Consider the following 27,158-nt stretch of genomic DNA (forward strand, 5'->3'; position numbering starts at 1 on the left):
CCATCCTCCCACATCCTTTATTCTCTTTCCTTTTTCTTTCCTCCCTTCTCCTATTCTCCATCCTTCCCATCCCACATCCTTTATTCTCTCTCCCTCCTTTCTTTCCTTCTTCCCCTTATTCCCTATTCCACTCCTCTACATCCTTTCTCCTCTCCCTCCTACTCCCTTCCATTGTCTCTCTACCTCTTTCCCTCCCCTCTCTTCTCACTGCCCCAGAGCACTCGTGGGCAGGATGCCAGGCAGGAGGTTGAGGATTTGATGCTCATGGGGGAGGGCACTAAAGGAAACATGAGGGGGAGTTGAGGACAGAAAAGGACATGCTTGGAGTGGGAGCTGACAAGCTGGAGAGGGTGCTCAGGATCCTGAAAGGTCTGAAAGCTATATTGTGCTCAGATCAACTGAAGGAACTGAGATAGTTAGCCTGGAGAAGAGAAGCCTTGGGGGATGGGAATGGGACATGAGAGCTTTTCTCAGATGTCCGAATGGCAGTCACATGGAAGAGAAAACTTTTTTATGGGGATGGGACTGAACCTGTGATTTCATTGGTACAGAGCATCCCCAATGAGGGAAAACTCCCTCTTCTATGGCATGGGGCAGCACTTGCTTTGAAGAATTACCTGCTTTTCTGAGAGATGAAGTGACTTGCCAATAGCCAGTATGTGTCAAAGACAGAATTTGAACTCGGGACTTCCTGTCTTTAAAGAAAGTTCTTTACTCACTACCACAAGCTGCCTCTGTGTGTTGCACAAAATACATGCTTAAGAAATACCTGTAGAAGTGGAATGAACATAAAGTAGACTGTTTAATAATTATACCCTTTCAACAATGGAATGAATTTCCTCATGAGGTAATGAGTTTCCCATCATCCCAAGTGCTCAAGTGGAAGCTGGATGAGTCCAGGTCAGCGATCCTATGTAAGATATTCCCACATGGGTCAGGGTATTGAAATACATAGGTTCTATAAGCTTAGGATATAGGGGGAGCATGGAACCAAACAGGATCATAGATCCAGAGCTGGCAGGGACCTTTGAGGTCATTTGCGTCCAACCCTTCAGAAAAGTTAAATGACTTACCCCTGCTTACACAGCTAGCAAGAGTCAAAGGCATGATTTGAACCCAGGTTGTCCTGACTCCAAGGCCATAGCTCCACTCTCTCATCTACACAGCTTCTTTTCTCCTTTATTATTTTGTTGAGGGTCAACCTTAAGGCTGAAAGTCATTCACAACTGCTTAGTTCCCTTTTCCCGAACCTTGGGGTAACTCCATTCCTATTGCCCTTTGAGTTCTAATCATGCTGTGCGTGCCTGGGGAGAAGGGTCTTGTTTCAATGAGAAAGAAAGAACAAGGCAAAAACATCAGGACTCCAGGGAAACAAAGGTATCATATAATGTACCTTTATTGTCTCTCTAGACTCTTGGAAACTTACATAACAATCGTGCTTTAATTATGACACCATTTTAGACAGTTAAAATGCATTTTCATTTATAATATTTTCATTTGGTCCATAGAACAGGTCTTTTCTTTCCTTCTAAATAATACTGTACTCTTTTAACAGGCTCTGTATATATTTTTATGTATATATTACATATATATTTTTATATAGAGATAAATTTGCTTGGTGTTTCTGAGAATAAATTCCTTATTGCAAAAAGCATATATGATAATACAATATCTTTTTTTCTTTCAGGGCAGATACTACAAAAAGTTACAGTTATTCACAGTTCACACAGGGAGGGCTACAACACTAATTTTGTGCTATATATGAGATGTCTGGGCAGAATCCAGCTCAGGGACTTCCTGCTAGACATCTTTCTTACAAATGTTTACAGTCACACATGAAATACTTGACAATGAGCTTAGAACAACATGGGATCTGCTTAACATTTAACACAAGAGAAAAGGTGGAAGAGGTTTTATTTTTTTTCTAATGGCAGTCCAGAGACAGCATGGAAATGATGGCCGGATAGCATGAGATTATACTGTGGTGGGCTTCTTTTTTTTTATCTTAAACCCCAAAGATTTATAAGATGTCTTTGTTTCATAGTAAGTTCAGCTATCGACATTTAAAATGCCTTATGGTTGAGGCTATATTACAGCTTGGAAATGGTTTCAAAACTATTGAACAATGTTTTGCAAAGTGAGACTGGGTATGATGCAAGCAGAATAGATGTGTATGTACTGTGTGTATTTATATATTTATATGTATATATGTGTTTTCTACAATAATGTGCTTAACATTCTGAGAATAATACTTTATTGCAAGAATGGGTATATGTTGGTCACCTTCAGACAAAAACGACAAAAAGATAAACTGAGTCACAGTTAGTTACCATATTTGTCACAGGTTTGCCCTATGCAGTTCGTGGGCTCGCTAAGGACTTATTTATGATGCACAGAAAGTTGGTCGCGAAAACATGCTGCATCACACAGTTCTCTCTCTCAATCAGACACTGGAATCCTTCAATTTTCAGATGTCTTACTTGGAGCTGCCAAAGGAGAAAAGCTCTGTGAATGGAATTTTAGTATTTTACTGAGAAACTGTCCTCACGCCATGGCCACCATCATCTTGCCACTGCTACTGACACTGTCACTGCAACAAATGCCATCAAAAGGAAACAAAAAGGCAGAACAACCCAAGTCCCCCAAACCAAAAGGTTGTGTGCATGTGTGTGTTTTAAATCTTCAAAGTGCCACTGGGGTCCTTGGCATAACATTTGACTTTGTTAGGGCCTTGGAGACCAGACTGGCATCAGCAGGGAGGGGATGGAGGAAAGCCCTTTACCCCTTTATAGAACTCAAGAATGATAGGGAGAAGTGAATGAACAAACAGGTCAGAGCTGAGCCTTGGGCAGGCCCTTTTAATTTGGCTAAATCTGCAGCTGTTTTGTACTTTTAGTCAGGCATCTTAGGACCAACATATGATGGCACCACCTCTGCTGACTTTCAGCAATGGGACATTTTTGTCCCTGGAATGGTTGGAAAAAAATCCTTTTGTGTTTCCTGCACCCATATGGGCAAGAAAGAGAGAAACAGGCTGATCATTAGAAAAGCCTGATTGGCAGTTTCCTTTTGGGGATGGAAAGTTTTGCTTCGAACAGCTCTAGGGAAGGATTAAGACTGTGCTCTAAGAAACCGACCTTCCTGATGTGATTTGGGGCGGGTGGTTAACGTCACTCTGCTTAAGCTGCCTCAAAGAGAGAAGAATGCAAGAAATAACCCAAGAACAGAGCTGGTTGGACACCTTAAGGGCAAGCTTTCCCTGGAAATCTTCAGCATACAAAATACTGTATTCACACGTACAAAACAGCTTTCAAATGGAATTGAACTCCTGCAAAGTCAGAGATAACAGTCGTGGGTAAGAAATAGGTCACGAAAAGGATGAAAAAATCCATAGCACAGAACCTCAAAGCATTGGTTGTGCCACAAGGTGGGATAAAAATGCCCTATTTGTTAATTACAAATTCCACAATAATTCAATTCTTATTGAGAAAGGATTAAAAACATTAACAGTCTGTGGATTGCTGGAAAGCCGCCAGTCGTTTCTACCCACTGGAGCCCACCAAATGATCTGACAGTCCCCACGTCACTTCCCTTTGAGTGGTGATGGTCTCTTTTTGCCACTAGAGGTAGGTTGATCGATAGTATCTTCAGACATCAATTTGTGGTCATGTTCAACCAGGTTGGATTGAGTGATAGTTTTCTCCAGCGTCCTCTTGGTCTTGGTGCCACGGGCAACCTGCTAGATGTAGGCTTCTTTGTTTGGCCGAATTGCTTGACTGGGGCTGCTCTGGCCCATTTTCTGGACGAACTATATCTTCACTGGGCTGAATCATGACCTGGAGGCGCTGTGGGGTGGGGGGAGGGGAAAAGAAGGGTATGAAGATACGTGGAGGAGTTCTCTAGAGCCACTGAGTGGGCACAGGACTGAGCTGAGGCATTGTAAACAATATCTGAGGAGACCTGGAGATACTCCAAGGCCAGCATTCTTTATACTAGAGTTGTTTAAAACACTGTCCCTGGGTCATGACACTCCAGAGTTTAGCCAGAAACAGATTAAAATGTCATTGGGAAATATTTAACAAAATAAATAAAAAAGAAATAAATTAAAAAATCAAACCTAGATAATGCCACATTTTAAAAACTAAGTCAATATGTGTCCCATAAGGATCTGACATCCTAAAGAAGTTATGGTCTGAAAGGCAAGAGCACTGCATTGGGAATCAGTCCTAAGACCTGGGTTTGAGTCATAGGAGTTGTGCGGTCTTAGGCAAGTAGTTCAGGCTCTCCATGCCTCAGTTTTCTCATCTATGAAATGGGAATAAAATGTAGGCACTATTTTGGACAAGTAGTGCCCTGAGTTCTGGACTTGAATCAAGCAGGGTTCAGACTCTACTTTTGAGGCTTGGATCCTGTATGACTTTTGGCAAATCATCAGTCAAATGGGGTTAAAAATACCTGCTGTTCCTCCCCTCACAGTGTTCTCACGAGACTCCAACGAGACAGTGTCTAAAAGTTCTTTGGGAACCTGCGTATTTACATTTATAAAAACAATACTAGTAACAACGGCTAACGTTGATATAGCACTTTAAGACTGGAACACACTTTACCCATTTTAGCTCATTTTAACTTTACAATATCCTTGGGAGGTAGATAATATTATTATTCGCACTTTGGAGATGAAGAAACTGAGGCAGACCTACAAGTCAAGTGACTTGCCCAGGGTCACACAACGAGTAAGTCTGAGGCTGCACTGGAACTCATCTCTTCCTTATTCCAGGTCCAGAGCTCTACTCACTGCACTAATTAGGGTTTATATACGTATACATACATACATACATACACATATACATACACACATTCCTATGTCTATGTCTAGGTGCGTACATGTGCATCTGCACACATATATACATAAGCATGTACACCTATGTACACGTGAATGTGAATACAAACATAATATAACACGTGTCTATAAACATTCATACCCACATATGTCTCTATGTACATATGCATATGTGTGTGTAAATATATGCACACGCTCATTAACACACCTATGTAGACACTCAGAATGGTATATACGGTTAAAAGACCCGCGGTCATATAGCTAAATAATATCAGAGACAGGACTTTAATCCAAATCTTGCTAATGCCAAGGTTGGCCCTGTATACATGATGCCACGTGGCCATATAAAGGCTAGCTGTCCCTATTATAGTACCCTATTTCCCAAGATTGCTGTGAGGACTTCTTTGTAAATCTTAAAAGTCCTATAATAACTCAATTATTTATTTTTTAGGTACATTATGTCATATTGTTTCACGTGTGCCAGTAAACTCCTAAGGGGCAATGGCTATGTCTCACAATTCTCTTGTACTCCCATGACATCTAGTAGTTATATCTGATGATTCTTGGGTGAAGTGGGGGAGGAGCTTTTGGCTGAACTTTGGTCCAAAGGAACGCACCTTAAAGAGATACATTTGCTTGTGCTCCCAGGGACTCTGTCCTTACCTGCTTTAAAGAGCCCTTTAAGGTCAGGAACATGTAAGCCATATAGCCAGGGATAAGGACCATGGAAGACAAGGCCATGAACCAGCCCACGCCTTGCCCCCACTTGGGGAATACGTAATTGCCCATGGTGAGTGGAGTCATCTGTACTGCACTGAAAATGAAGACACCCTGGGAAACAAGCAGACAGAATATATAGGCAAATGGTCAGCTATTTGGGCTTATACTACACATCCCTTAAACCCCTTTGCAGAAACAGCCTCTTGCCAGTCCCTAAAGGGATCTTTTTCATGCCCAGGTCCCCCCAAACATGACACTGGGGATACCACTCATGATGATCACTTATTCTAGGAGGTCCAGGGAAGGTGACCCTATCATCAGGGGCTGGAGCAGTTTTCCACTATGGTCTTGGACCACTTTCTGGGGCACCCAATTATGAGATTTTGGGCAGCTCTCAGGTCCCTCTGGGTGGAGGGAACCTAGGACTTTGCGAATCATAAGGATCCAAATCCAAGTGAATGCCTTTCTTGCTAAGGAAAAATAGGGTGGAAAGACAAGCTTGTACCAACAAGCCAGGAATTCTTGGATATAGCCTTAGCCTCCCTGATGGCCTGGACACCTATCCCTTTCTGCTACTAGAAGAAAATTCTCTTGCACCAAGTGCACCTGGGTCCAGGGGTCATCCTTACCGCCACAATGATTGGAGTAAAGAAGGACCAGCAGAGTTTCCACCAGATGCAGGGCCGGGAGCCAACCATCTCCTGGATGTTGTCATAAAACCGGTTGACACCTAAGACAAGAGCAAAATAATGGGTCAAGGGTGAAATTCAGGTAGGGATCCTGCCTCGTTGCCAAGGGGACCGGGTCCATGGACCCTACCACAAGAAGTTTGTTGGAAAAAAAGAGGGAATTGAGACCCAAAGGTGATAAACTCTCAAAGCTAATTGATGGCAGAGCTGAAATAAAAGCTTCAGGACACTTAGCCTAGTGGTTCCTTTTATTATAACTGTATTGCCTCTCATGCCCAAGCTGAACTAAAAGTGTGGGTGCACTGAAGTGAGAGGGGAGCTGAGTTCCCACAGAAGCTGGGTAGGACTGATTGGGTAGAACTTCCCTGGGCTCAGACCGCTGTATCCTCTTCTTTGCCTTTTATCTTCAGGGGATGAGGAGGGAAACAGGAGAGGGGCAGGGGAGAAGAGGTGGGGAGAAGAACAAAACACTCACCATAGCACCAGGAGATAGAAACACATTCAAAGAACACCAGGAAGAGGAGGCTCATTCCGCTGGCTGAGTAGTAATCAAAAAGCTTGAACACAAAATCCCACCCTGTAAGAGCAGGAGAGATTCCCTTAGAACTCCAGAAGACTTAACGGCACTAGCTAAAGACTAGGCTAGCAAGGAGAATTGAAAGTTAAATACAAAACAGAAGGTGAAATCAGGGAAGACCATGTGCTAGAAAGGTTGAGGACTTTGATTCACTGTTTCCTAGGTCTAGTGTGAGGAACATGCATTGTAAAATTTAAAGCACTCTCTCAAGGGGCGTGTGTGTGTGTGTGTGTGTGTGTGTGTGTGGTGTGTGTGTTTATGTAAATTTGGAAAAAAAAAGATTAAGTGATTCTATAGACCAGCTGGAGTTTAGACCCTTTCACCTCCCAGCCAGAGGTGGGAAGAAGGGCACCATGACTATCTGGGGTCTTAATCTCCTAATGCCATTTAACTAATAGAACAAGGTGTTTTTTTTGTGGAGGTGGTTAGGGATGGCTTTTTTAAAATTTTAGTTTATGAGTCCAGATCTTTGATTTCATTGGTGTAGGGAGTAACTTAGAATGGAATCTCCCTCTGGTGGTGCATATCATTAACTCCTCTGTGATTTATAGTCTTAGAGACTTTCCTGGGGCACTGAGAAGTGACTTTCCCAAGACCTCAGAGAGGAGATGTGTCAGAGGTGAGACCTGAACTTAGGTCTTCCTGACACCAAAGCCAGGACTCTATCCACCATGCCATGCTGTCTCTCAAACAGGGTTAGTAGGTTGCATGCAGCCCACAAGTCTTGAGTGTGGAACCAAGCCAGATTAAAATGTATTTGGGAAATACTTAAAATACAATAGAACATAGATAATGTTGATATATGGTTTCCTAAGTCAACATAAGACCCACAGGGACGCTTATTTATAGTTTAGCCACTCCCATTTCTTTTTGCACTTGATTGTAAAAGATCCAACTTTATTAATATGATGAATATGCTTGTTCTAGGAGACCTAGCTGCCTGGCATCAATAGCACTGTTGATTTGAAATAGAACAAACCCTGCTCCTCCGTGAAGTCTTCTTGGAGAATTCTAGCCCTCAGAGGTCACTCTCTTCTCTGAACTCATGGACCTTCACTCACTCAGGGTTTCTAACGCTCTGGCATGATCCAGGAGTACTCTTGAATTTTACTTGTAAAACCTTTTGCTGTGTTCACAGGGGGAAGAGACATGGGGATTTGTTTTACATCCTGTTGAGCAGGTCAGTCCCTTTTTCACATCTCCCCATGGTGACCCAAATTCCAACACTTTCTATCCCCTATGGGTTTGGCCAAAGACTGGCTATGTGTGGACTACAATCGAACTCTGTTATGATTTGTTGATGAGGGGCAGTTGGTATAATGGAGAGAGAGCTGGCCTTGGTACCAGAAAGACCTGTACTGAAGTCTTGCCTCTGATCATACTGCCTGTGTGACCCTGGGCATCTCCTTCTAGTTCCTTACTTTCCACTTTGTTGCTCCAGGCAGTGATCTATGACTACAAATGGCAGAGGGGGTGCTGATCTGCACTGTAGTAGAAGGGTGTTTTCCTCCTCTAGGAATTCCTATGGTGGTAAAATTCCCTACTATTAATTTATTGTTCCTCTCCTCTAATAGACCAAAAGATAAGCTCTGTGAGGACAGGGACTATGTCTTCTTCTTCTGTGTCTTCTCAAAGCACCTAGCTCTGAGCTAGGCAGAGTAGGCACTCAGTAAAAATATTCTGAATGAATGAAGGGAGGGAGAAAGGGAGGCATATATACTCAATAAATGCCAACGGTCCTTGGTCCTCTGCTATGAAGCCATACTCTTCTGGACTTTTTCCCAAGCCCTCTTAGGCAGTTAGGTGCACAGTGTATAGAGTACTCAACCTGGAGTCAGGAAGATCTGCGTTAGACTCTAGCCTCAAATACTCAAACCTTGGGAAAATCACCTTAACTGCTATCTGCCTCAGTTTCCTCATCTGTAAAATGGTGATACTAATAACACTGATAATAATAGCACCTACCTGCCAGGGTTGTGTGAGGATCAAATTAGATAATAGAGGAAGTGCTTTGCAAACCTTAAAACACTATATAAATGAAAGCTATTACTATTAAAGTCAGAAGTCCCTAATGAGAGGTCCTGGGGACAAGGAGGGGTTTGGAGGGAGGAAAGCAGAGATGGAAGTGGAAGACAGGAAGAGAAGAAAGTAACACTCACCTGAGTGATGTTGGAAAGACCAATCAGGTAGGAGACAATACACACCATGGCAATGAAGAGCTCCTTCGGCTTCGGAGCAATTTTGGGAAAGCCATCGACCAGGGCTGTAATGAACCCTTCCACAGTGCAGAACTTCCAGGAAGATAAGCAGAGGAGGTCAGTGTCCTCCCTCAGAGACCTCACCCTGCAACAAGTCTTTATTCCCTTTCAGACTAATTGGCATGAGAAAATAAATGGTCCTGGCTGTCCTGGGGTGGGGTCCTAGATTTAGGAGAAGACCTGACCTCTCCATACATCCCCCCCCCAAATTAGCATCCATCCATTTTTCCATTTTGGCCCTACCCAGAATTCTTTTGGGTTAGGCTTGACAAATAATGCCAAAAATCGAACCGAATTACAGATGTCTCCAGGAATAAGATTTTGTCCTTGGTTAAAGCTTCCTTTGTGTTCTAATTCTCAGGAAACTGAGTAGGGTGGTACTGTCAGGCAGGTCCCAACATTTTAAAAAATTACAACTGTCTAATAATGTAATTAGCTATCTTATGAGGTAGGGAGCCTTTTGTCTCAGACAGTACTTTTGTCTCAGAAAGTATACAGTCACTTAAAAGCATTTATTAAACACCTCCTATGTCAGTTAGTCGATAAACATTTATTAAGTGCCTACTCTATGCTGGGCACTGTGCTAAGTGCTGGGGATACAAAAAAAGACAAAAGCCAGTCCCTGCCCTTGAGGAGTCAACCGGCTAATAGAGTAGGGATGTCTATCTGTCAGGAGTGGTTTAGAGAGAATTTCTGTATCAGGTATGATTCTAGATGACATGACTCTGAAGGTTCCCTTTCCAACTCAGATGCTAGGCACATCACAGCCTGTAGCCAGGAATTCCCAACCACTAGATACCCAAATCCTAGAAGATCTTTCAACCAGGCTATTAAGTAGCCTGATGGTATCATGCCATCCAGCCAGATCCCTGATACGATGCAAATGCAACAGGCTTGGATGAGAGAACTGGTGTCTGAATCCCACCTATCGCTTACTACTTGTGTGACTTGGTCAAGTCATTGACCTCTAGGCCTTGATTTCCTCATCTGTAAAATGAGAGGTTTGGATTAGATGATTCCTAATATGCATTCCAACTCTAAATCCTTTTATCTTTTGAAGCCAGAGAGCAGGCTGAAGAGGGAAAAGCGAGGCAGAGAGTCCTCACCTGACTGTCAATGCCCAGCATGAGCAGCATGGAGAAGAAGAGGATGGCCCACAGTGGGGAGATGGGCAGTTGGGTTACTGCTTCTGGGTATGCCAAGAATGCCAGCCCCGGACCTGGAAAAGAGTCGATTCAATTCAATTGGCATTTATTAAGTTCCTAACTTAACTTCCCTTGGTACATACCCCCTTCTCTCGTCTGTGGAGATGTTCACCACCATGGTGAAGAAAGCCCTCATCCCCTCAAGCCTGGACGATGGCAGTTGCCTTCTGGTTGGCTCTGTCTGCCTAAGTCTCTTCCCACTCAAGTCCATCATCCATACAGGCAGTCAACTTGATTTTCCAAAAGCCATATCACCCCCTATTCAATAAACTCCACTGGCTCCCTATCATCTTCAGGATTAAATAGAAAGTCCTCTCATGTTCAAAGCCTATATAACATGCCCCCTCCCCCTGCCTTTCCAGTCTTCTCATGCCTTACTCCTCCCATAAACTCTAAATTCTCACAGCACTGGTCTCCTGGCCATTTCTAGCACAAGACACTACTTCCCCAACTCCGGGCATTTTCAATGGCTGTCTCTCCCGTGCCTAGAATTCTCTCCCTCTCATCTCTACCTCCTGACTCCTTCAAGTCCTAGCTAAAATTCTGCCTTCTACAAGAAGCCTTTCCCAGGCCCTCTTAATGCTCATGCCTTCTTCCCTCTGGATTATCTTCAGTTTATCCTGTATATCCAGGAGATATCTTGTTTTTTATAGCTGTTTGCATGTACCTCACCCATTAGACTGGAGCTCTTTGAGGAAAGGACTGGGATTTTTTTGTCTTTCTTTGTATCTTCAGTGCCTGATACATAGTTAACGCTTAAGTGCTTGTTAATTTATTTGAACTTTAAATTGTCAATGAACTGGAAACATGAGGAAATCAGAGAGTGCCATTACCCTCATTCTTTCTGTGATAGCCCTGGGAAGGCTTCTCTTGGTATGGTGCACCATAGAGCAGAAAAGTAGGCCTTCCCTAGACCCATGAAGATGTGAGGTGTCCAACAGCGCATTAGACTTGAGTTAGAGGTCCCATGGAATTTACTGTGTAATCCTGGACAAGTAACTCTTCATCTTTGGGGGTCTCATTTTCCTCATTTGTAAAATGAATGGTTTTGGACTGATGGACCTTAAACATCTCTCCCAGACTTAATTCCCATGCATCTTCTGACCTGCCCAACAGCAGGGCCGGAAGTGGCCACCATTTTTTGTTAATGAGTGACTTGCAGGTAGGTGCCATCGTGGGTGGACTGCTGGGATTGACATCAGGAAGACCTGAGTTCAAATCTTTCATCAACACCCATTTGCCATGTGATCCTAGATGGGTCTATTAACCTCTATCAGCCTCAATTTTCTTAACTGTAAAATAAGGATAATTACAGCACAATTTCACATCATGTTGTGAGGATAAACAAAGGCAGCCTCAGTTTCCTCAAAATTATAAAACGGGGATAATAATGGCAACTACCTCAGGGTTATTGTGAGGATCGAATAATATATGGAAGGAATTTTACAATCCTATATAATGCTTCTCCTCCCTCCTCTTCTCCTCCTCCTCCCCATCCTTCCTCCTCCTCCTCCTCCTCCTCCCTCCTCCCTCCTCCCTCCTCTTCCTTCCTCCTCCTCCTCCTCCCTCCTGCCTCCTCTCCTTCCTCCTCCTCCTCCTTCTCCTCCTCCATCCTTCCTCCTCCTCCTCCTCCCCTCCTCCCTCTTTCCTCTTCCTCCTCCTCCTCCTCCTCCTCTCCTCCTCCTCCTCCTTTTCCTCCTTCCTCTTCCTCCTCCCCCCTTTAAGGTTCTGTGCTTGACACAATAATAGCATGTTTTCTGCCCTCAAGAGGCTTCATTCTAATAGTGATGCTAAGATGTTGCACAAAATCATTATCATGCAATCATAGTATAAAAGGAACAAAAGAGGTTATGAGATCAGAGGGGTCAGGCTAAACAAATCGGATTGCTTCATGGAGGAGATGGCATTGAACAGGGGCTGCACATATTGTGTGAGGATGCCAATTATTGTTTTTTACCCCAACTACCCCGACTACTTTTGGTCCCCTCTCATTCGCATTGCCTTAGTCTTAATTTCCACCCTAGCTGTAAACAAACCAAGGCTTATTCACTTTTACCTCTCCTTTGAGGGTCAATCCAAATGTCACCTCTTCCAGCAGTGCTCCTGATTTTTCCATCCCACATCAAGTTCCTCTTCTCTGAACTCCCAGAGCCCTAGGTATCTGTACCACAATCTTTTGCTCTGAGTAGGTTGTTTTGCAATGTGGGCTGGTTTCTCACATGTGTTAGTTTTGTCCGCCCAACTAGACTATAAACTCCTTGAGGACAGGGGCTATCTTTGTATCCCCAGAGCCTAGTGAAGACAGCTGCTCCATAGATAACTGTTGTGTAATTAGAAATTAAGGCCTCAGTTAAAATACATACATTATCTGGGAAAGGTAAATCACTACAGTTGACCCTGGTGTATTTAGATGCTAGTGGAGAGATATGTGACCCAGGAGGGTAAGCTTTGATGGGGTGGAGTGGGAGGAATTGGAGGCTGGGGAAAGTCCCATGGGCAGAGACTTGTGGCTATAATATTCCTCCCCCACCACACCTATATACCCCTTTGCCTGTCCAAGGCCCTGATCTTCATAAAACCTTCCCTGACTTCTTCACCTTGCCAATCCCCAGAGCACCTTCCTATCTGTACCTCTCACTGGACATTGAATCACCAGTAAAGAGAAGTCTATGCTATTTTTAGTTTGGGCACGTCCAGTTTTCCTGACCGGAATGTAAGCTTGTGAGGGCAGAGGTTAGGTCTCAGCCCAGGCTCCAACTTAAATTTCATGTACTTTAAATGTATAGAACTTCTGTATCTCTAGTGTCACAGTCTAAACTTCGTTTATCTGAACAAAATCTTATTAATCTAATCACACAGCTATCTAAATGAAGAGATGGCTCATGAGGGCTGGGGTTTGAGATACCCAGATGCAGCAGTGGATAGAAGGCTGACCTTGAGTCAGGAAGACTTGAGTTCAAGCCGAGGCTCAGACTGCACAGCACTAGCTGTGCTACCCTGGACAGGTCACTTATCTTTGTCTGCCTCAGTTTTTTTACCTGTAAATGGGGATGATAATGATACCTATCTCCCTGGGTGTTGTGAAGAGCTATATCCATAAAGAACTTTTCAAACCTTAAAGTACTGTATCAGTGTTAGCTATTGTAATTTGTTTCTCCCCTGGTTTCCTTATCCCACATTCATACTTCACGAACATACAATAGTCTTTCATTAAATAATTTTTTTTGGATGGTGACTATGACAACACTTCTCATATTACTTCCCTCCCAACACAAAAATGCATACAGCATGAATAGGGCTTGGAGGTGCTTCTGGAAGCCTTCTGGCACAGTGAGCATCATTTTTTGGGGGACCAGCCCTAATCCCAGATTAGCTCTAGGTCATGGCCTCTCCAAGGTTGTACACCCTATCAAAGGCAAAGTAATAACCTCTTAGGGATTTCTTAATAAGTAGGTTTCTAATTTTAGACTTCTTAGCTAAGGGTACAATAGCTAATAGATTTCTGCTCAGACCTCCAAGAACTAAGAGATTGTCAACTGTGAATCTCAAAATGCAGAAAATTAATTATCTTCTCTTTGGTTCATTCTCTCTCCTCTGACCTCCTGCAGTACCTATCATCTGTAGCACTTATCCCATACTGACCTGTGGAGTAGTTATTTGCATTTACTGCCCCAATTAGATTGCTGGCCCTTTGAGGGTAGGTTCTATGTCCTCTTATAATTCACTTATAGTACTTTCTTCATAGAAAGTAGGACAAATAGCATTAATTGTATATTTCAGATGGACAAACCGAGATTTAGAATGACAAAATGATTTATGAGAATAAGCACTAACTCTGGAGTCAGAGGTCCTGTGTTCAAATCTTGCTCCTGATGCTTACCTTTGTGAACATGGACAAATCACCTAATCTCCCTTAGCTTTAGTTTTCTTATCTAAAAAAAAAGGAGATTAGACTAAATGGTCCCTGAGGCCCCTGCCAGCTCTAGATTTATGACTCTAAGTGTAATCTCTAATTCTATTCCTTGTGTGACCTTGGGAAAGTTACCTAATCCCTCTGGGCCTCAGTTGCCTCATTTGGAAAGTGAAGGGGTTGGACTAGATGGCCTCTGAGATCCCCTCCAGCTTCAAAATCCATGATAAATGACACAGTTGGAACTCAAGCCTTGGTCTTCTCAATTCAACGCTGGTATTCTTCCATCTCCACCCCACTGACTCAATCTAACTTTTCCTGGCATCCTCCCTTCCATAGGACCTGGAACAGTACTTCACATGTGCCAAGGGGTCATTAAGCATTTGCTGATAGAATTCTACCCACTCATGCCCCAAGTCCTTGGGAAAGGGGAGCTAGAGAGCAGAGAGAAAGAAGGAGGTAAGGAGAGCCAGTCTAGGAATATGGCAACCTGAATTCTCTATCCGCTACTATCTCTCCGTGTCATATTGCCTGAGTCATTTCACATTTACAGCCCTCAACTATAAACTGAGGGAGTCGGGCTAGACCAAGGTGTCTTAACCTGGGGTCCACAGGTGGACTTCAAAGAATCTACGAGCTTAGATGGGAAAAGAATTACATATTGATTTTCACTAAGCTCTAACTGAATTTTAATATTTCCTTCCATTATTAAAATGCTTTCTGAGAAAGGGTGTATTGGTTGAATTCATTAGACAGTTAAGAGAGTCCATAGCACTAACAAGGTTAAGAACTCTGAGATTAGATGATTTCGAAGGTTCATCCCACCTCTTGCATGATAGATTTGAACATTCTATGGTCTACCATTTTCAGCTCTAATAGTCAATATTCTAGCATTCCATGTTCCAAGATTCCGCCCACCTTTAACATTGTGAGTTCTAAGGTTCTTTCCAGTTCTGATATTGGATGTGCTAAAGCTTCTTCCAGTTTCAACTTTTTAGGTTCTATGGCATTGTATACTACCTTTCTACAAGTTGGCTTTGAAATCTTAGAAATGCAAAGCAGGTTACAAAGCAATAGAATAGGAAACATTAGAAAAAGACTGGAAAGGAGTGAAACAAACCATGACCTCTCATCCTTCACTTGGGCTCTGTGGCCTTTTTCTAGGAATAGGAGAGAATGTTGAGGATGTGAAGAACTAGAGGTACATACAGGAAGAAACGTTTAGTGAATGACAGAGTAGTGTGGGTGATAGATATGAGGAGCCCTCCTTGAGTCCCTCAACTGGATATGTTCTCTCCCTCTGATTTCATAACATTCTGTATTATTTTTATGCATTTAAAACTGTGTGATAATTATTTGCATGTATGTCTTGTTCCTGTTAGATTTATGATTGCTATCTTAAACATTTTGTTGATAGAATGCATAGGATCAAAGAACTAGAAGGGACCTTGGAAGTCTTCTGATTTAATCTTCTCATTATTACAGATGGGGGTAGGGCTGAAGCCCAAAGTTGAAATTGAAGTGAAATGACTTGTCTGGGGCCACACAGGTAGTAAGAGAGAGGAGCAAGATTTGCACTCAGGTCCTGTGACTACCAATTCAAGCACTCTTGTTTCTGCACCACAATTTGAAACAATGTTCAATGAAATAGACATTGGATTAAGTCTAGATATCTCCAGAATTAGGTGCAAATGGGTTGGGAGAAGGAGAGAGTTACAAGGAGGGAAACCTGTAAATATAAAAGACTTTTTTTTGGCTTTTTTGGCAGGGCAGTTGGGGTTAAGTGACTTGCCCAACGTCACACAGCTAGTACATATGTCAAGTGTCTGAGATTGGATTTGAACTCACGTTCTCCTGACTCCAGGGCTGGTGCTCTCCTCACTGCGCCACCTAGCTGCCCCAAAAGACTTTTTTTAATGGTCATCATGATCCATAAATGAAATAGGCTGCCTTATGGCAGTGATGGTGGTAGTAAATATTCCATCACTCCAGGTATTTAGGTGATGGTTTGACAATCCCTCATCCAAAATGTTTTGGTTGCTGGGTCTATATCCCAAAGAGATAAAAAGGGAAATGGACCTACTTGAACAAAATAATTATAGCTGCTCTTTTTTTGGTGGCTAAGAATTGGAAATTGAGGGGATGCCCATCAACTGGGGAATGGCTGAACAAGTTGTGGCATATTATTGTGATGGGATATTAATGTGCTATAAGAAATGACAAGCAGGATGATTTCAGAAAAACCTGGAAAGACTTACTGAACTGATGCAAAGTGAAGTGAGTAGAACTAAGAGAACGTTGTACATAGTCACAGCAATACTATATGATGAGGAACTGTGAATGACAACTATTTTCAGAAATATAATAGTCCAAGACAATACCAAAGGACTCATGATGAAACATGCTATTCATCTCTAGAAAAAGAACTGACATTACTGAATAAGGCTGAAGCATACTGTTTTTCATTTTCTTCCTTTCCTTTCCTTTTCCTTTCTTCCCACCCTCCCCCCTTCCTTCCTTCCTTCCTTCCTTCCTTCCTTCCTTCCTTCCTTCCTTCCTTCCTTCCTTCCTTCCTTTCTCTTTCTTTCTTTCCTTCTTTCTCTCTCTCTCTCTTTTACAAATGACTAATATAGAAATGTTGTACATGATTGCACATGTATAATCTATATCAGATTGCTTACCATCTCAGGGAAGGGGGGGGGGAGGGAGGGAATTTGGAACTCAAAACTTTAAAAAAGTTAAAAATTATTTTAACATGTAATCAGGGGAAAATAAAATGTCATTAAAAAAGATGTTGTGGAGACCGTTTGTGCTTTATGTTAGGGTTGGACTAGATGACAGCTAAAGTCCCTTCCAGCTCCTAAATTCTATGATTCTACCATGTAATTAGCTGGTTTTCCTTGAGTCATTTTTCTTTATTGGTACAGGGTGGGAAGGATGCTCAGTCCAGCCCACTAGATTTAAACACTTGACTAGTGAAGTTGTAACTGATGGTTATTGTCCTGGATCCCTGTGTGTCTGAGTTTGAGGCAACATTGTGAAGTGAAAAGGATGTTGGATTTCTGAGAGTCAGGAGACCATGTTTCAGTCCAGCTCTACCACTTGACAAATGTGACACCAAGTCACTTCACCTATTAAAATCTCAGATCCCTCACCTACGAATGAAAGGGTGGTCTAGATGATCTCGATGTTCCCTTCCATCTCTATGAGACCATGACATTCTATGACAATTTGATTTTCTAGAGGGAACAGACTAGGTTGTCTTCCTTCCAGAGTGCCTAGGACCAGACCAGACTAGAGCCAGAGATTAGCATCATTATGTAATGCCTTTTCAAGTGAGTTTTCCTTCGATCAAGTCTGATCACAGGGGTCACCAGGGAAACATGGGAGTTAGGACATGGTACCTGACCTGAAGCTGCAACATCAGCAATTGGTCTCTTGGTCACATTTGCCATAAAGCCCACGATGGAGAAGATGACGAAGCCAGCAAACATGCTGGTGCAGGAATTGATACAGCAAACAATGATGGAGTCTCTGAAAGAAAGAGAGCAAAGGGAGTCAGAGGAAGATAATGGTGATGAGGGAGAGGCAGAGAGGGAGCAAATTGAGCTGGGAACAAGTGTCATATAGGACAAGGAGATAGAAGGATCAGAGATGATGACAGTGAAGGGATGGTATCAGAGAGGTATTGGAGACAGGTAGAAGGAAGAGTTTGGGAATAAAAGAGCTGCTGGAAAGAGATAAAGATAGTGAGAGGATGGAACCAAAAAGGAGTCAGAGAAAGAAGACAAGGATGGAGGAGGGGTGGGGACAGAGGGAGGTGACAGATAAAGGATGGGGTCAAGGAGGGGTGAAAGAAAGGGTGAATATAGAAAGTATGTGGAATTATTGAGGGGATGGGGCAAAGAGATCAGAAGTGGAATACAGGACTAGAGAGGGGATGGAATTGGAGAGGGGAGAGAGAAAAGCAAGGGCTAGGAAGGGAACAGTTAGAGGAAATGGTTACAGATAGGTGAAAATGTCAGAAAGAAAATGTAACCAAAGGGGCAAAGAGATTTGGGAGGGATGATGAAGATAAGGAGAAGTCAGAGAGAGAGGCTGGGGTATAAGAGGGAGAGACAGACAGAGAGAGAAGGGAGACAGAAAGAGAAGAAGAACAAGAAACAGGGAAAGTGAAGAAGAAGGAGGAGGAGGAGGAAGGAGGGAGGGGAGAGAGGGAGAGAGAGAGAGAGAGAGAGAGAGAGAGAGGGGGGGGGGAAAGTGAGGGAATGAGGACAGAGAAAAGTTAAAGAGTAGAGGAAAGTCTCTTCCTACCTGTAGACATTGTTGTGGAATGGGTTGTAACTTCCCAGGGCGATGAGGGATCCAAGACCCAGACCATAGGAGAAGAAGATCTGAGTTGCTGCATCCAGCCACACCTATTGAGCGGATGAAAGTCCTATGAGTATTGGCATGGACTTGTCCAGTAGTGCCAACCTTACAGCTAGACCTTGCCACTCTGGGACCCAGAAGTCCTATATGCAGAATAGGAAGGCACCTGGCCTGGGATGAGGGACCAGTAGGCTCACCTCTGAGTCAGACAGTTTGCCAAAGTTGGGAGTGATGTAGAAAAGGATGCCCTCTCTGGCTCCAGGCAGTGTCACTCCTCGGAAGAACAGAATGATGAGCATGATGTATGGGTACGTGGCAGAGAAGTAGACCACCTATTATGAGGAAAGACTGTGTCAGGAAAGGCACACTTAACCCTACTCTGCAACGTGTATCCTCTCTCCCAGCGATGTGGGTCTCCTCAATTGTCTGCCTTTCTCATAAATAGATATATACCATGAGCTTGCTTCTTCTGTCCATGCTATTCTCTGACTTGGCAAGCCCTTCTCTCTATTCTTCACCTAGATCAGGGCCCGCTGGCCGCATGTGGCCCACAGTGTGATTTCTGTGGCCAGCCTACAAGCATAGAAATTTACATAAACGCTTTAGTAAACCAAGCCGAGCTACCGCAGAGCTCTCACTAAAATGGCAAATCAAAATATATTGTCTATTGTTTCAATAAAAACCTAAGGTTGGACAGCCCTGACCTAGATAAATGCTACCCACATCCTATCCGTCTTTCAGACTCTGCCTCAAGCCTCCTTAAGGAAGTCTTCCTGGGTTAGGAAGCAAAGTAGCACATTAGAATTTAGTACATTAGAACCAGTCTAATAATCTATGCTTCCAGTCTACACTGGAAGCAGAGGGGTGTAGAAAGAGCACTGGAACTGGGTCAGTGGATTTGGCTTGAGTAGAATCTCAAATCTGTTATTTACTACATGTGTGACTTTGAGATAAGTCAATGAATAATTCTGGGCCTCAGTTTCTTTGTCTATAAAATGAGGATGTCTAGGTTTTTTCCATCTCTAAAACTCTATGATCCCATGAACTGCAGCACTAACAATCTTATTGCAATTAATTATTCACAAGTTATGAATTAGAGTGTAAACTCCTTGAGGGCAGGGGCTCATACTTTTCTGTATTCTACTAATTCTCAAACCATTGTAGGCATCAGTCAGTGTTTGACTTGGCTGACTAACTGATTGACTCAATGGCTCCTTTCCTAGCTAGGCCAGACCTCAGCATTAGCCTTGGGCTGGATGTGATGGAGGCTTCTCTCTTTTTCCAGGAAATGAAGGGCAGCCCCCATTGTGGGGAGGCAGCATGGTTCAGCTGAAAGAGCATTGACTTCAGAGGCAGAGGATCTCAGTTCAAATTTTGCTTCTGACGCTTAATACATGCGTGATCTCAGACCAGTCATTTCATCTTGTTAGAACTCAGTTTCCACATCTGTAAAATGAAGGTGTTGGCCTCCTGAGGTGTCTGAGGTCCCTCCTAGCTGTAGAGCTATAATTCTTTGGTCACAGGACCAAAAATAGCCTCAAAGACACACTAGCTGGGAGCACATCTTTTTCTCCTTGAAGCTGGTCATCTCTCTCTTACTCTCTGTTGGCCATTTGGGCAAATTGGTGATGAGCCAAAGAGGCGGCCCCTCACTCTTAGCCATCACTGAAAAGAGCAAGAACTACCAGGCACAATGGGGAAGTTGGCCTTGGCAGAGTTAATCTGGTTCCATAGTAGAAGCCGTCATGAAATGAGGCCATCTCATCTAGCAGTTTAATTAGACTTGTAGCTCCCACCATCCTGGGAGAAGGAAGCTTTTTATTAGCTATGGTGAGGTCTGAAAGCAGAATTCATTAAGGCTGACCTGTACTCATTACCCCATCACTGCCTGTATCAAGCAGCTTCCTTCTTTTCTCACTATGCAGGGAGGTTATGAGTGGATACGCCTACAGACCAGCTCCTTAGGCAGCATTTCTGCTTTCTTGTGGGTTTTGCTCTCGGGGGAGAGAATCTATAGCCTTTCACTAGGATGGACGTGCATGCTGAAGCCATGGAATTGGAGGGTCTGGTTTAGGGAGAGGAGTGGTCCATGTCAGTGACCTGAATCCCTCACCCCACCCTTTCCAGGAATCTGAGTACTCCTGGGAGGATTTGTTGAGCAGGTCAGCTTCTTTTCCCTCTATTACTATATTACATGGGGCTGGTGACTTCACACAGCCCTCCATCACTTAAATCAAATTCACTTGCATGTTATGGCATCACCTCCCTGATGTCACAGTCCTGTTCGAGAACGAAGGACAAACTACAACATGCCCATAAAGGAGCGAGTCTTGTCCTATTAATAGTACACTCACCATTTTCAGTGAGCACAGCATACACTGGTATCTACCAAGTATCTATTTAGGTTTAGGTTATTTTTTCTTTATGGAAGTGATGCTTATCCTTAGATCCTTCTTGGGTTTGAGACTTCCGAAACAGACAAGGGGAAGGTCCACAAAGAGACCTGACTGGCTTGAATATGTCAATGGATAGGCGCTTGACAGTTCTGGATTTACTAACCTACAGCTGTCTCCCTGGTTGTTAGTAATGATCCAGCCCACTCAGGGTCAGCCTCTTCAAAGAAGTGTATTGAGGGGTATCAAGGACATACAAATGAACTAAAGGAAGGACGAAGTAAGGAAGACTTGACTGAGAGTCAGAAGACCTGGGTTCTAGACCCAGCTCTGCCTCTAACTCACTCACTGTATGACTTTAGACAAGTCACCTCCTCTTTTAGGGGTCTCGATTTCCTCAAATGTGGCAGGTTGGACCAAATGATATCTAAGACCTCTTTCAGCTTTGAGATTCCATAGTCCTATGAGTCCTCCTAGGCAGTCATCTACAGATTAGGAAATAGGGTTTAATTGAATCACATATTTCTGGGACACCCGGACTGTTTTTATATTGAAGGCTTTTCCTGGAAACTGATGTTTCCTAGATTTAAAGATTTAGAACTGGCAGAGACCTGAGGGATCACGGAGTCATAGTGAGAGGTGGAAGGTCCCTCAGAAGTTATCCAATTCAATTCCTTTCAGGGTTAAATGGCTTTTGCCCAAAGTCATACAGATAATAAGCATCAGACGCAGTATTTAAAATCACATTCTCTGACTCCTGCCCCAGTGACATTTCCATTGTACTGAACTGGGGCATGGGGGCACGGGAGTGGGGGGTGGGGGGGGCGGAGGGGGTGGGGTGACTAACTTATATCTAAGGCCCTTTTCAGGTCTTAAGATTTAGATTTAGAACTGGAAGTGACCTTAGAGACCATTGCCACTTTACGGATTAGGAAACTGAGGCACAAAGATGTTAAATTATTTACTTAGGGTCCCACAAGTCACAAGTGTTTGAGATAGGATTTGAAACTGTATTGTTTCATAGTTTCAATGATTTAGAGGTAGAAGGATCCTCAGTTATAATCTATTCCAACCCCCTTTATTTTGCAGATGAGGAAACTGAGACCAGAGACATTAAGTGATTTGCCAAAGATTACATAGTAGCAATTGGCAGAATTTGGATTTAAAAGCACATCCTCTGAGGGGCAGGTAGGTGGCACAGTGGATAGAGCACTGGCCCTGGAGTCAAGAGGACTTGAGTGAGTTCAGGCTCAGACTCTTACTAGCTGTGTGATCCTGGGCAAGTCACTTAAGCTTGATTGTCTCCCCACAAAAATATAAAACTGAAAAAATAAAACCAGATCCTCTGACCCCAAATCCAGTCCTCTTCTACTGGAAGTTCCATCCCCTTTCTCTGCTCCACTGCTTTTCAAAAGTAATTCTTTTAAAGCTTCAAATCTGAACAAATTCTTAGATTCGTTGCTATCTGTACTGTGGACTTGGCTAGCCCAGGCTGGAAGGGTCCATTTGGAAGTATGTTCAAGAAAGCAACCCATTTCTTAGAGAAATATACCAGTTTGGGAAGAAAGGTAGTCCATGAAAGAATGTTCTATATTTTAGCAAAATGAGGAGTACCACACCTAGAAACTACTGATAAAGTTAGTTTTTTGGCTTTGGGGGCACACACCATCTGAGAATCCTAGACTTGAAAAGGACCTGTGGCCCTCTAGTCTAACTTACTATCCAATGTAGGAACCTATAAAGCCCATGAGAGACATTTTCCTCCATCTTACACAGCTTACCTTTCCAGTCCAGCCAACACCTTTCCAGATACAAAAATACACCAAGATCCAGGCGATGGCCAGGGTGATGGCGAGTGGCCATCGGATCTGTCCTGGCTTCTCTAATCCATCTGTCATCTGATGCATGTTGCGCCTTGGGGAAGGGTGTGGGGGGGACAAGAAAGAAAGATCTCTGTCAGGATTAACTGTGAGCCCCTGTGACAGAGAGGAGAAGGACAAAGGATGTGGGGAAGAGGGAAATTAGGAAGGGAGGTTAGAATTAGGAAAGAATAGGATGGGGGAGGGGGTTGGAACTGGTGATTAGGTGATTGGAAAGACACTATTCTCTTAATTCTCCTATTTGATTATTTGTTCTCAGTCTCCTTTGATGGACCATCATCCAACTCCTCTCCTTTATTGTCCTTGGCCTGCTTTTCTTCTCTCCCTCTACGTCCTCATGAGGCCTTCCCTGACAAAGCCCGACTGCTAACTGGCCCTGCACCACCCCCACCACCAACCCTGGTACCTTACATCTCTTTTGTTTATACTTCTATACAGACATGATGTCTCTCTTATTATAATTTTAGCTACTTCAGGGCAAGGTCTGTTTAATTTTTTTGGTCTTTGTATCTTTAGTGTCAAGAACAGTGCCTGGAACACAAATATTTGTTTGCTTCATTGGCTGACTGGATGTCTCCTCAGCTCCCATGGTTTCGATGATCATCTCTTTGCAGATGACTCTGAGATCTAGGCCTCCGACCTCAATCTCTTTCTCTTGAACTCCCATCCTGCCTCACCAACTGCCTGTGGGACATCTCTAAATGGGGCTCCTGTAGGTATCTCAAACTCAGCTTGTCCAAAACAGTGCTCATTATCTTAAACCCACCTTCTTCAAATGTTGCAATTTTGTGCTGAAGGCACCATTGTCCTTCTAGTCAATTAGGTTTGCAAACTTGACTCTTGCATCTCCTTCACATCCTATGTCCAATAAGTTGTCTATTCATATTAGTTCTACCTTCATAATATATCTTGCATCCATTTCCCTGGCAACCATCCTGCTGCAGGTCCTCATCACCTCTTAATTAGACTACAGAAATAACTTTCTAATTGGACTCTTGGCTTCCAAGCTCTACTGTCTCCAGTCCCACCCCCACGTTGTGTTGTTTAGTTGTTTCAGTTGTGTATGATTCTTCATGACTCCATTTGGGGCTTTCTTGGCAAAGATACTGGAGTGGTTTTGCCATTTTCTTCTATAGCTCATTTTACAGATGAGGAAACTGAAGTAAACAAGGTTAAGTGACTTGCCCAGGGTCACACAGCCAAGAAGTGTCTGAGGCCAGTTTCTAACATAATCTTTCTAAAACACGTCTGACCTTATCAGCCCCCTGCCTAATAACCTTCACAGGTTTCCTGTTATCACTGAAACAAAAAGTCCTCAGATCAGCATTTCATAGAGTGTCTTCATAATATGTCTCCAGCCTGCCCTTTCATAATTAGTTTGTGTTACATCCCTTTACCCAATCTGTGCTCCATTTCAATAGACTGATTTGCCATTCCCATTTCCTACCTTCACACCTTTGCACAGCTTTCCCCCAAGTTGGTCATGGGCAAGCTCTGACAGATCCTTCCCAGAAGGGAATATACTCCTTTCTTACCTCTGACTCTCAGAAACCTTGATTTACTTCAAGATTCACTTCATGTGCTATATCCTACTGGAAGTCTTTCCTGATATCTCTAGTATATCACCAATACTTTTTCTCCTTCCTCAAATACCTATCTGTTTGCATGCTTTATTCTGCCCCGCTCCTGGTCGAGTGTAAAGTTTTTGAAGGCAGATATAGCTTTTTGTTTTGTCTTTTTATCTTTGGTGCCCATTATAGTACCTCACACACACACAGTAGGTGCTTAATAAATGCTATTGAATGGAGGGGAAGGCAGTCTTTTTCTGAGTGTAGAAAGATTAGCATGTTGGGGAGAGCACTAGATTTAAAGTCAGAGGATCCACATTAAAAGCCCACCATTGCCACTAACTGCCTATGTGACCGTGGACAAGTCACTAGGGCTTTGCTTTTCTCATCTGTAAAATGAACCTGTTCAATATAATGGCTTCAAAAATCCCTTCTAGCTTTCAATCTGTTACCCTATGATCTCCAGTCTCTTTCAACTCTCTGACTTGGACTCTTGGGATACAGCCCACCAATTTGAGGAGAGAAGGGAAGCTCCAGACTTACTCCCAGAATTCCACCACAGCGCTGGTCATGTTGGTGGTGTTTACGATGCTGTAGTTGGAGAAGCAGCGGTCTGTGTTCCAGGAATTTTCACAGTGTCTCCAGGGAAGTGTCTATGGAGATACAGTCAGTCCAGAAACTCAATAGAAGCCACATGGAGAGAGCTTGCATCAAGGGTCAGGCAAGGTGGGGGGAAGCTGGGGCAGCCGCTCTCACATTCTGCTCCTCGAGGCCAAGGCTGAGGCCTTGGGGAGGATTAGCATTTCTACTGGTCAGAGTCTTGCTTGGACCCCAACTGAGTGCCTTGACAAGGTCACTGCTTAAGGAGACAATGGCTGTACCCGTGGGAAAGAGATCCAGCCAAGGGGAACGAACTGTTCCATCATGATTTGGCCCTGGCATGGAGGACAGATTGTCTCCCCCAAGAGTGACTGGACCAGGTTCTCTGCCTGCCCCAGACAGTATGTCATAGGCGTTCTGGTCACTAATTGTAGCTTTTTTACCACCTGTGTGATTTCTGCCTCAACTGTCTGCAGCAAGCAACTTTTGTGGGCAGTAGGGTTTAGGTATAGGTCTTTTCTAAGAAGGGAACCCCAGAGTTATGATTGGCTGATCTTTAGAGGCCTTCAGAGTTTAAGTGACCCTGGTATATAATGGAGGAACTGAAGGTGGTGCTATCAAGGGGTGTGTGTGTGTGTATAACAGACAGACAGAGGCACACAGAGAAAAAAGGAGACAGAGGGAGAGAGAGAGAGAGGGAGAGAGAGAGAGAGAGAGACAGAGAGAGAGAGAGAGAGAGAGAAGCGTTTTGATAATTGAAGGATCTGATGGAATCTAACTGATGGTGGTGGCAGCAGGATTGAGACTCCCTCATTCTCATTGGTTGGTTTGTCTAATTTTCCCCCTCTTATGCCTCTTCGTCTTTTAAAAGAAATTTGTTATACAGGATGGTTTTTTGAAAGGGATTGGGGGAAATTTAGGTGATGTGAAAACAAAATATAATAATTAAAATATATTTTAAAAATTAATGCTTGTTGACTGACTAGGAAGGCAATTTGTATGAAACTTATGTAGAGAAAACACTGAAATTGAAGAAATAGAGACCATGCATGTGTGTGTGTGCATGTAGGGGAGGTGTTGGAAAGGAGGCTGAAGACAACTTGTGTCAGCTTCTTAGTTTTTTTATTGTTGAGACCCATAAGGGCCCCACCCTACCCAGAAGGGAGCTGTTTCCTGATGCACAGAGCACAAGGACTGGGAGAAGAGATACTTACTGTGGTGAATGAGTTGTACAGGTAGTAGATGGCCCAAGAGATGATGACAATGTAGTAAATATTGAGCCAAAAGGATAACACAGCAGCAGCCAGCCCTACACCTGGGAAAGGAAGAAGAGCCAGCATGAGGGTTATAGCCACACCTAGGGTAACATTAGCAGTCACATAAGTATTTCTCTCCAGTATTCACTATGTGCAGGACACCATAGAGGATGCAAAGACATGTAGGACAGGGCTCCTTCCATTAAAGAGCTTACAATTCACTTCGAGAGGCAGAATTTGATTCTTATCCAAATGTTGTTCTCTAGCCATAGAATACTGCTCTGCATGCAGTAGGTGCTTAGTAAGTGTTTGTGGAATGACTAACATACAGAGATAGTAGATGCTTGCTAAGTAGTTGTTGAATGAATAAATCCCAATAGAATGTTAGCTCTGGAAGGAAGCTCAGAGATCAGTTGAATCCCCTCCTTTTGTAGATGAAGAAACTTGGGTCCATGGAAGTAGAGTTACCTTGCCCAAGGTCGTACACCCAACAGGTCTAAACTCCATGTGTCCTGACTCATAGACCAATGGGCACTTTTTACCACCCCGCTGTCTCTCCAAGCCAGGCCCTAGGCTGCTAAACAAGGCCACCTGCTCACTCCAGGGGTCTGAGGTTGGAGTTTAAGAAACATACTCTTCAATGATCACAAAGTTTCTCTTTCCCTCAACTTACCCTTGAACATTGGAGCAAGCTTCCAAACCCCGAGGCCTCCAATCGATGTGTACTGGCCCAGGGAACACTCCAGAAGGAAGAGAGGCACTCCAGCAAAGATGAGAGTTAGGAAGTAAGGGATCAGAAATGCCCCTGCAGGGAACAGAGAAGAAAGACAGTAGGCACCAAGGCTCTAGGAAGGCCACTGACTGGGCAGAACACAGCCATTAACCTCGTAG

General features: G+C 43.5%; 1 protein-coding gene across 1 annotated transcript in view; it reads right to left on the bottom strand.

Annotated features, from left to right (window-relative positions):
* Positions 1-1,378: 1,378 nt before the first annotated feature.
* Positions 1,379-27,158, bottom strand: part of SLC6A1 (solute carrier family 6 member 1) — a 64,331-nt gene continuing 38,551 nt past the window's right edge. Inside the window, exons 4-17 of the mRNA XM_036739083.1 lie at positions 26,941-27,072; positions 26,226-26,326; positions 24,955-25,064; positions 22,745-22,877; positions 18,768-18,902; positions 18,514-18,617; positions 17,609-17,733; positions 10,191-10,303; positions 8,986-9,117; position 8,221; positions 6,725-6,826; positions 6,190-6,290; positions 5,504-5,671; positions 1,379-3,845 (exon numbers count right to left, since the gene is read on the bottom strand). Coding sequence (XP_036594978.1) covers positions 3,672-3,845; positions 5,504-5,671; positions 6,190-6,290; positions 6,725-6,826; position 8,221; positions 8,986-9,117; positions 10,191-10,303; positions 17,609-17,733; positions 18,514-18,617; positions 18,768-18,902; positions 22,745-22,877; positions 24,955-25,064; positions 26,226-26,326; positions 26,941-27,072 — 1,631 coding nt within the window. The 3' untranslated portion in view covers positions 1,379-3,671. The remainder of the gene's footprint in view (positions 3,846-5,503; positions 5,672-6,189; positions 6,291-6,724; positions 6,827-8,220; positions 8,222-8,985; positions 9,118-10,190; positions 10,304-17,608; positions 17,734-18,513; positions 18,618-18,767; positions 18,903-22,744; positions 22,878-24,954; positions 25,065-26,225; positions 26,327-26,940; positions 27,073-27,158) is intronic.

This window comes from Trichosurus vulpecula, chromosome 9 (genome assembly GCF_011100635.1).
Source record: "Trichosurus vulpecula isolate mTriVul1 chromosome 9, mTriVul1.pri, whole genome shotgun sequence".
Lineage (NCBI taxonomy): Eukaryota > Metazoa > Chordata > Mammalia > Diprotodontia > Phalangeridae > Trichosurus > Trichosurus vulpecula.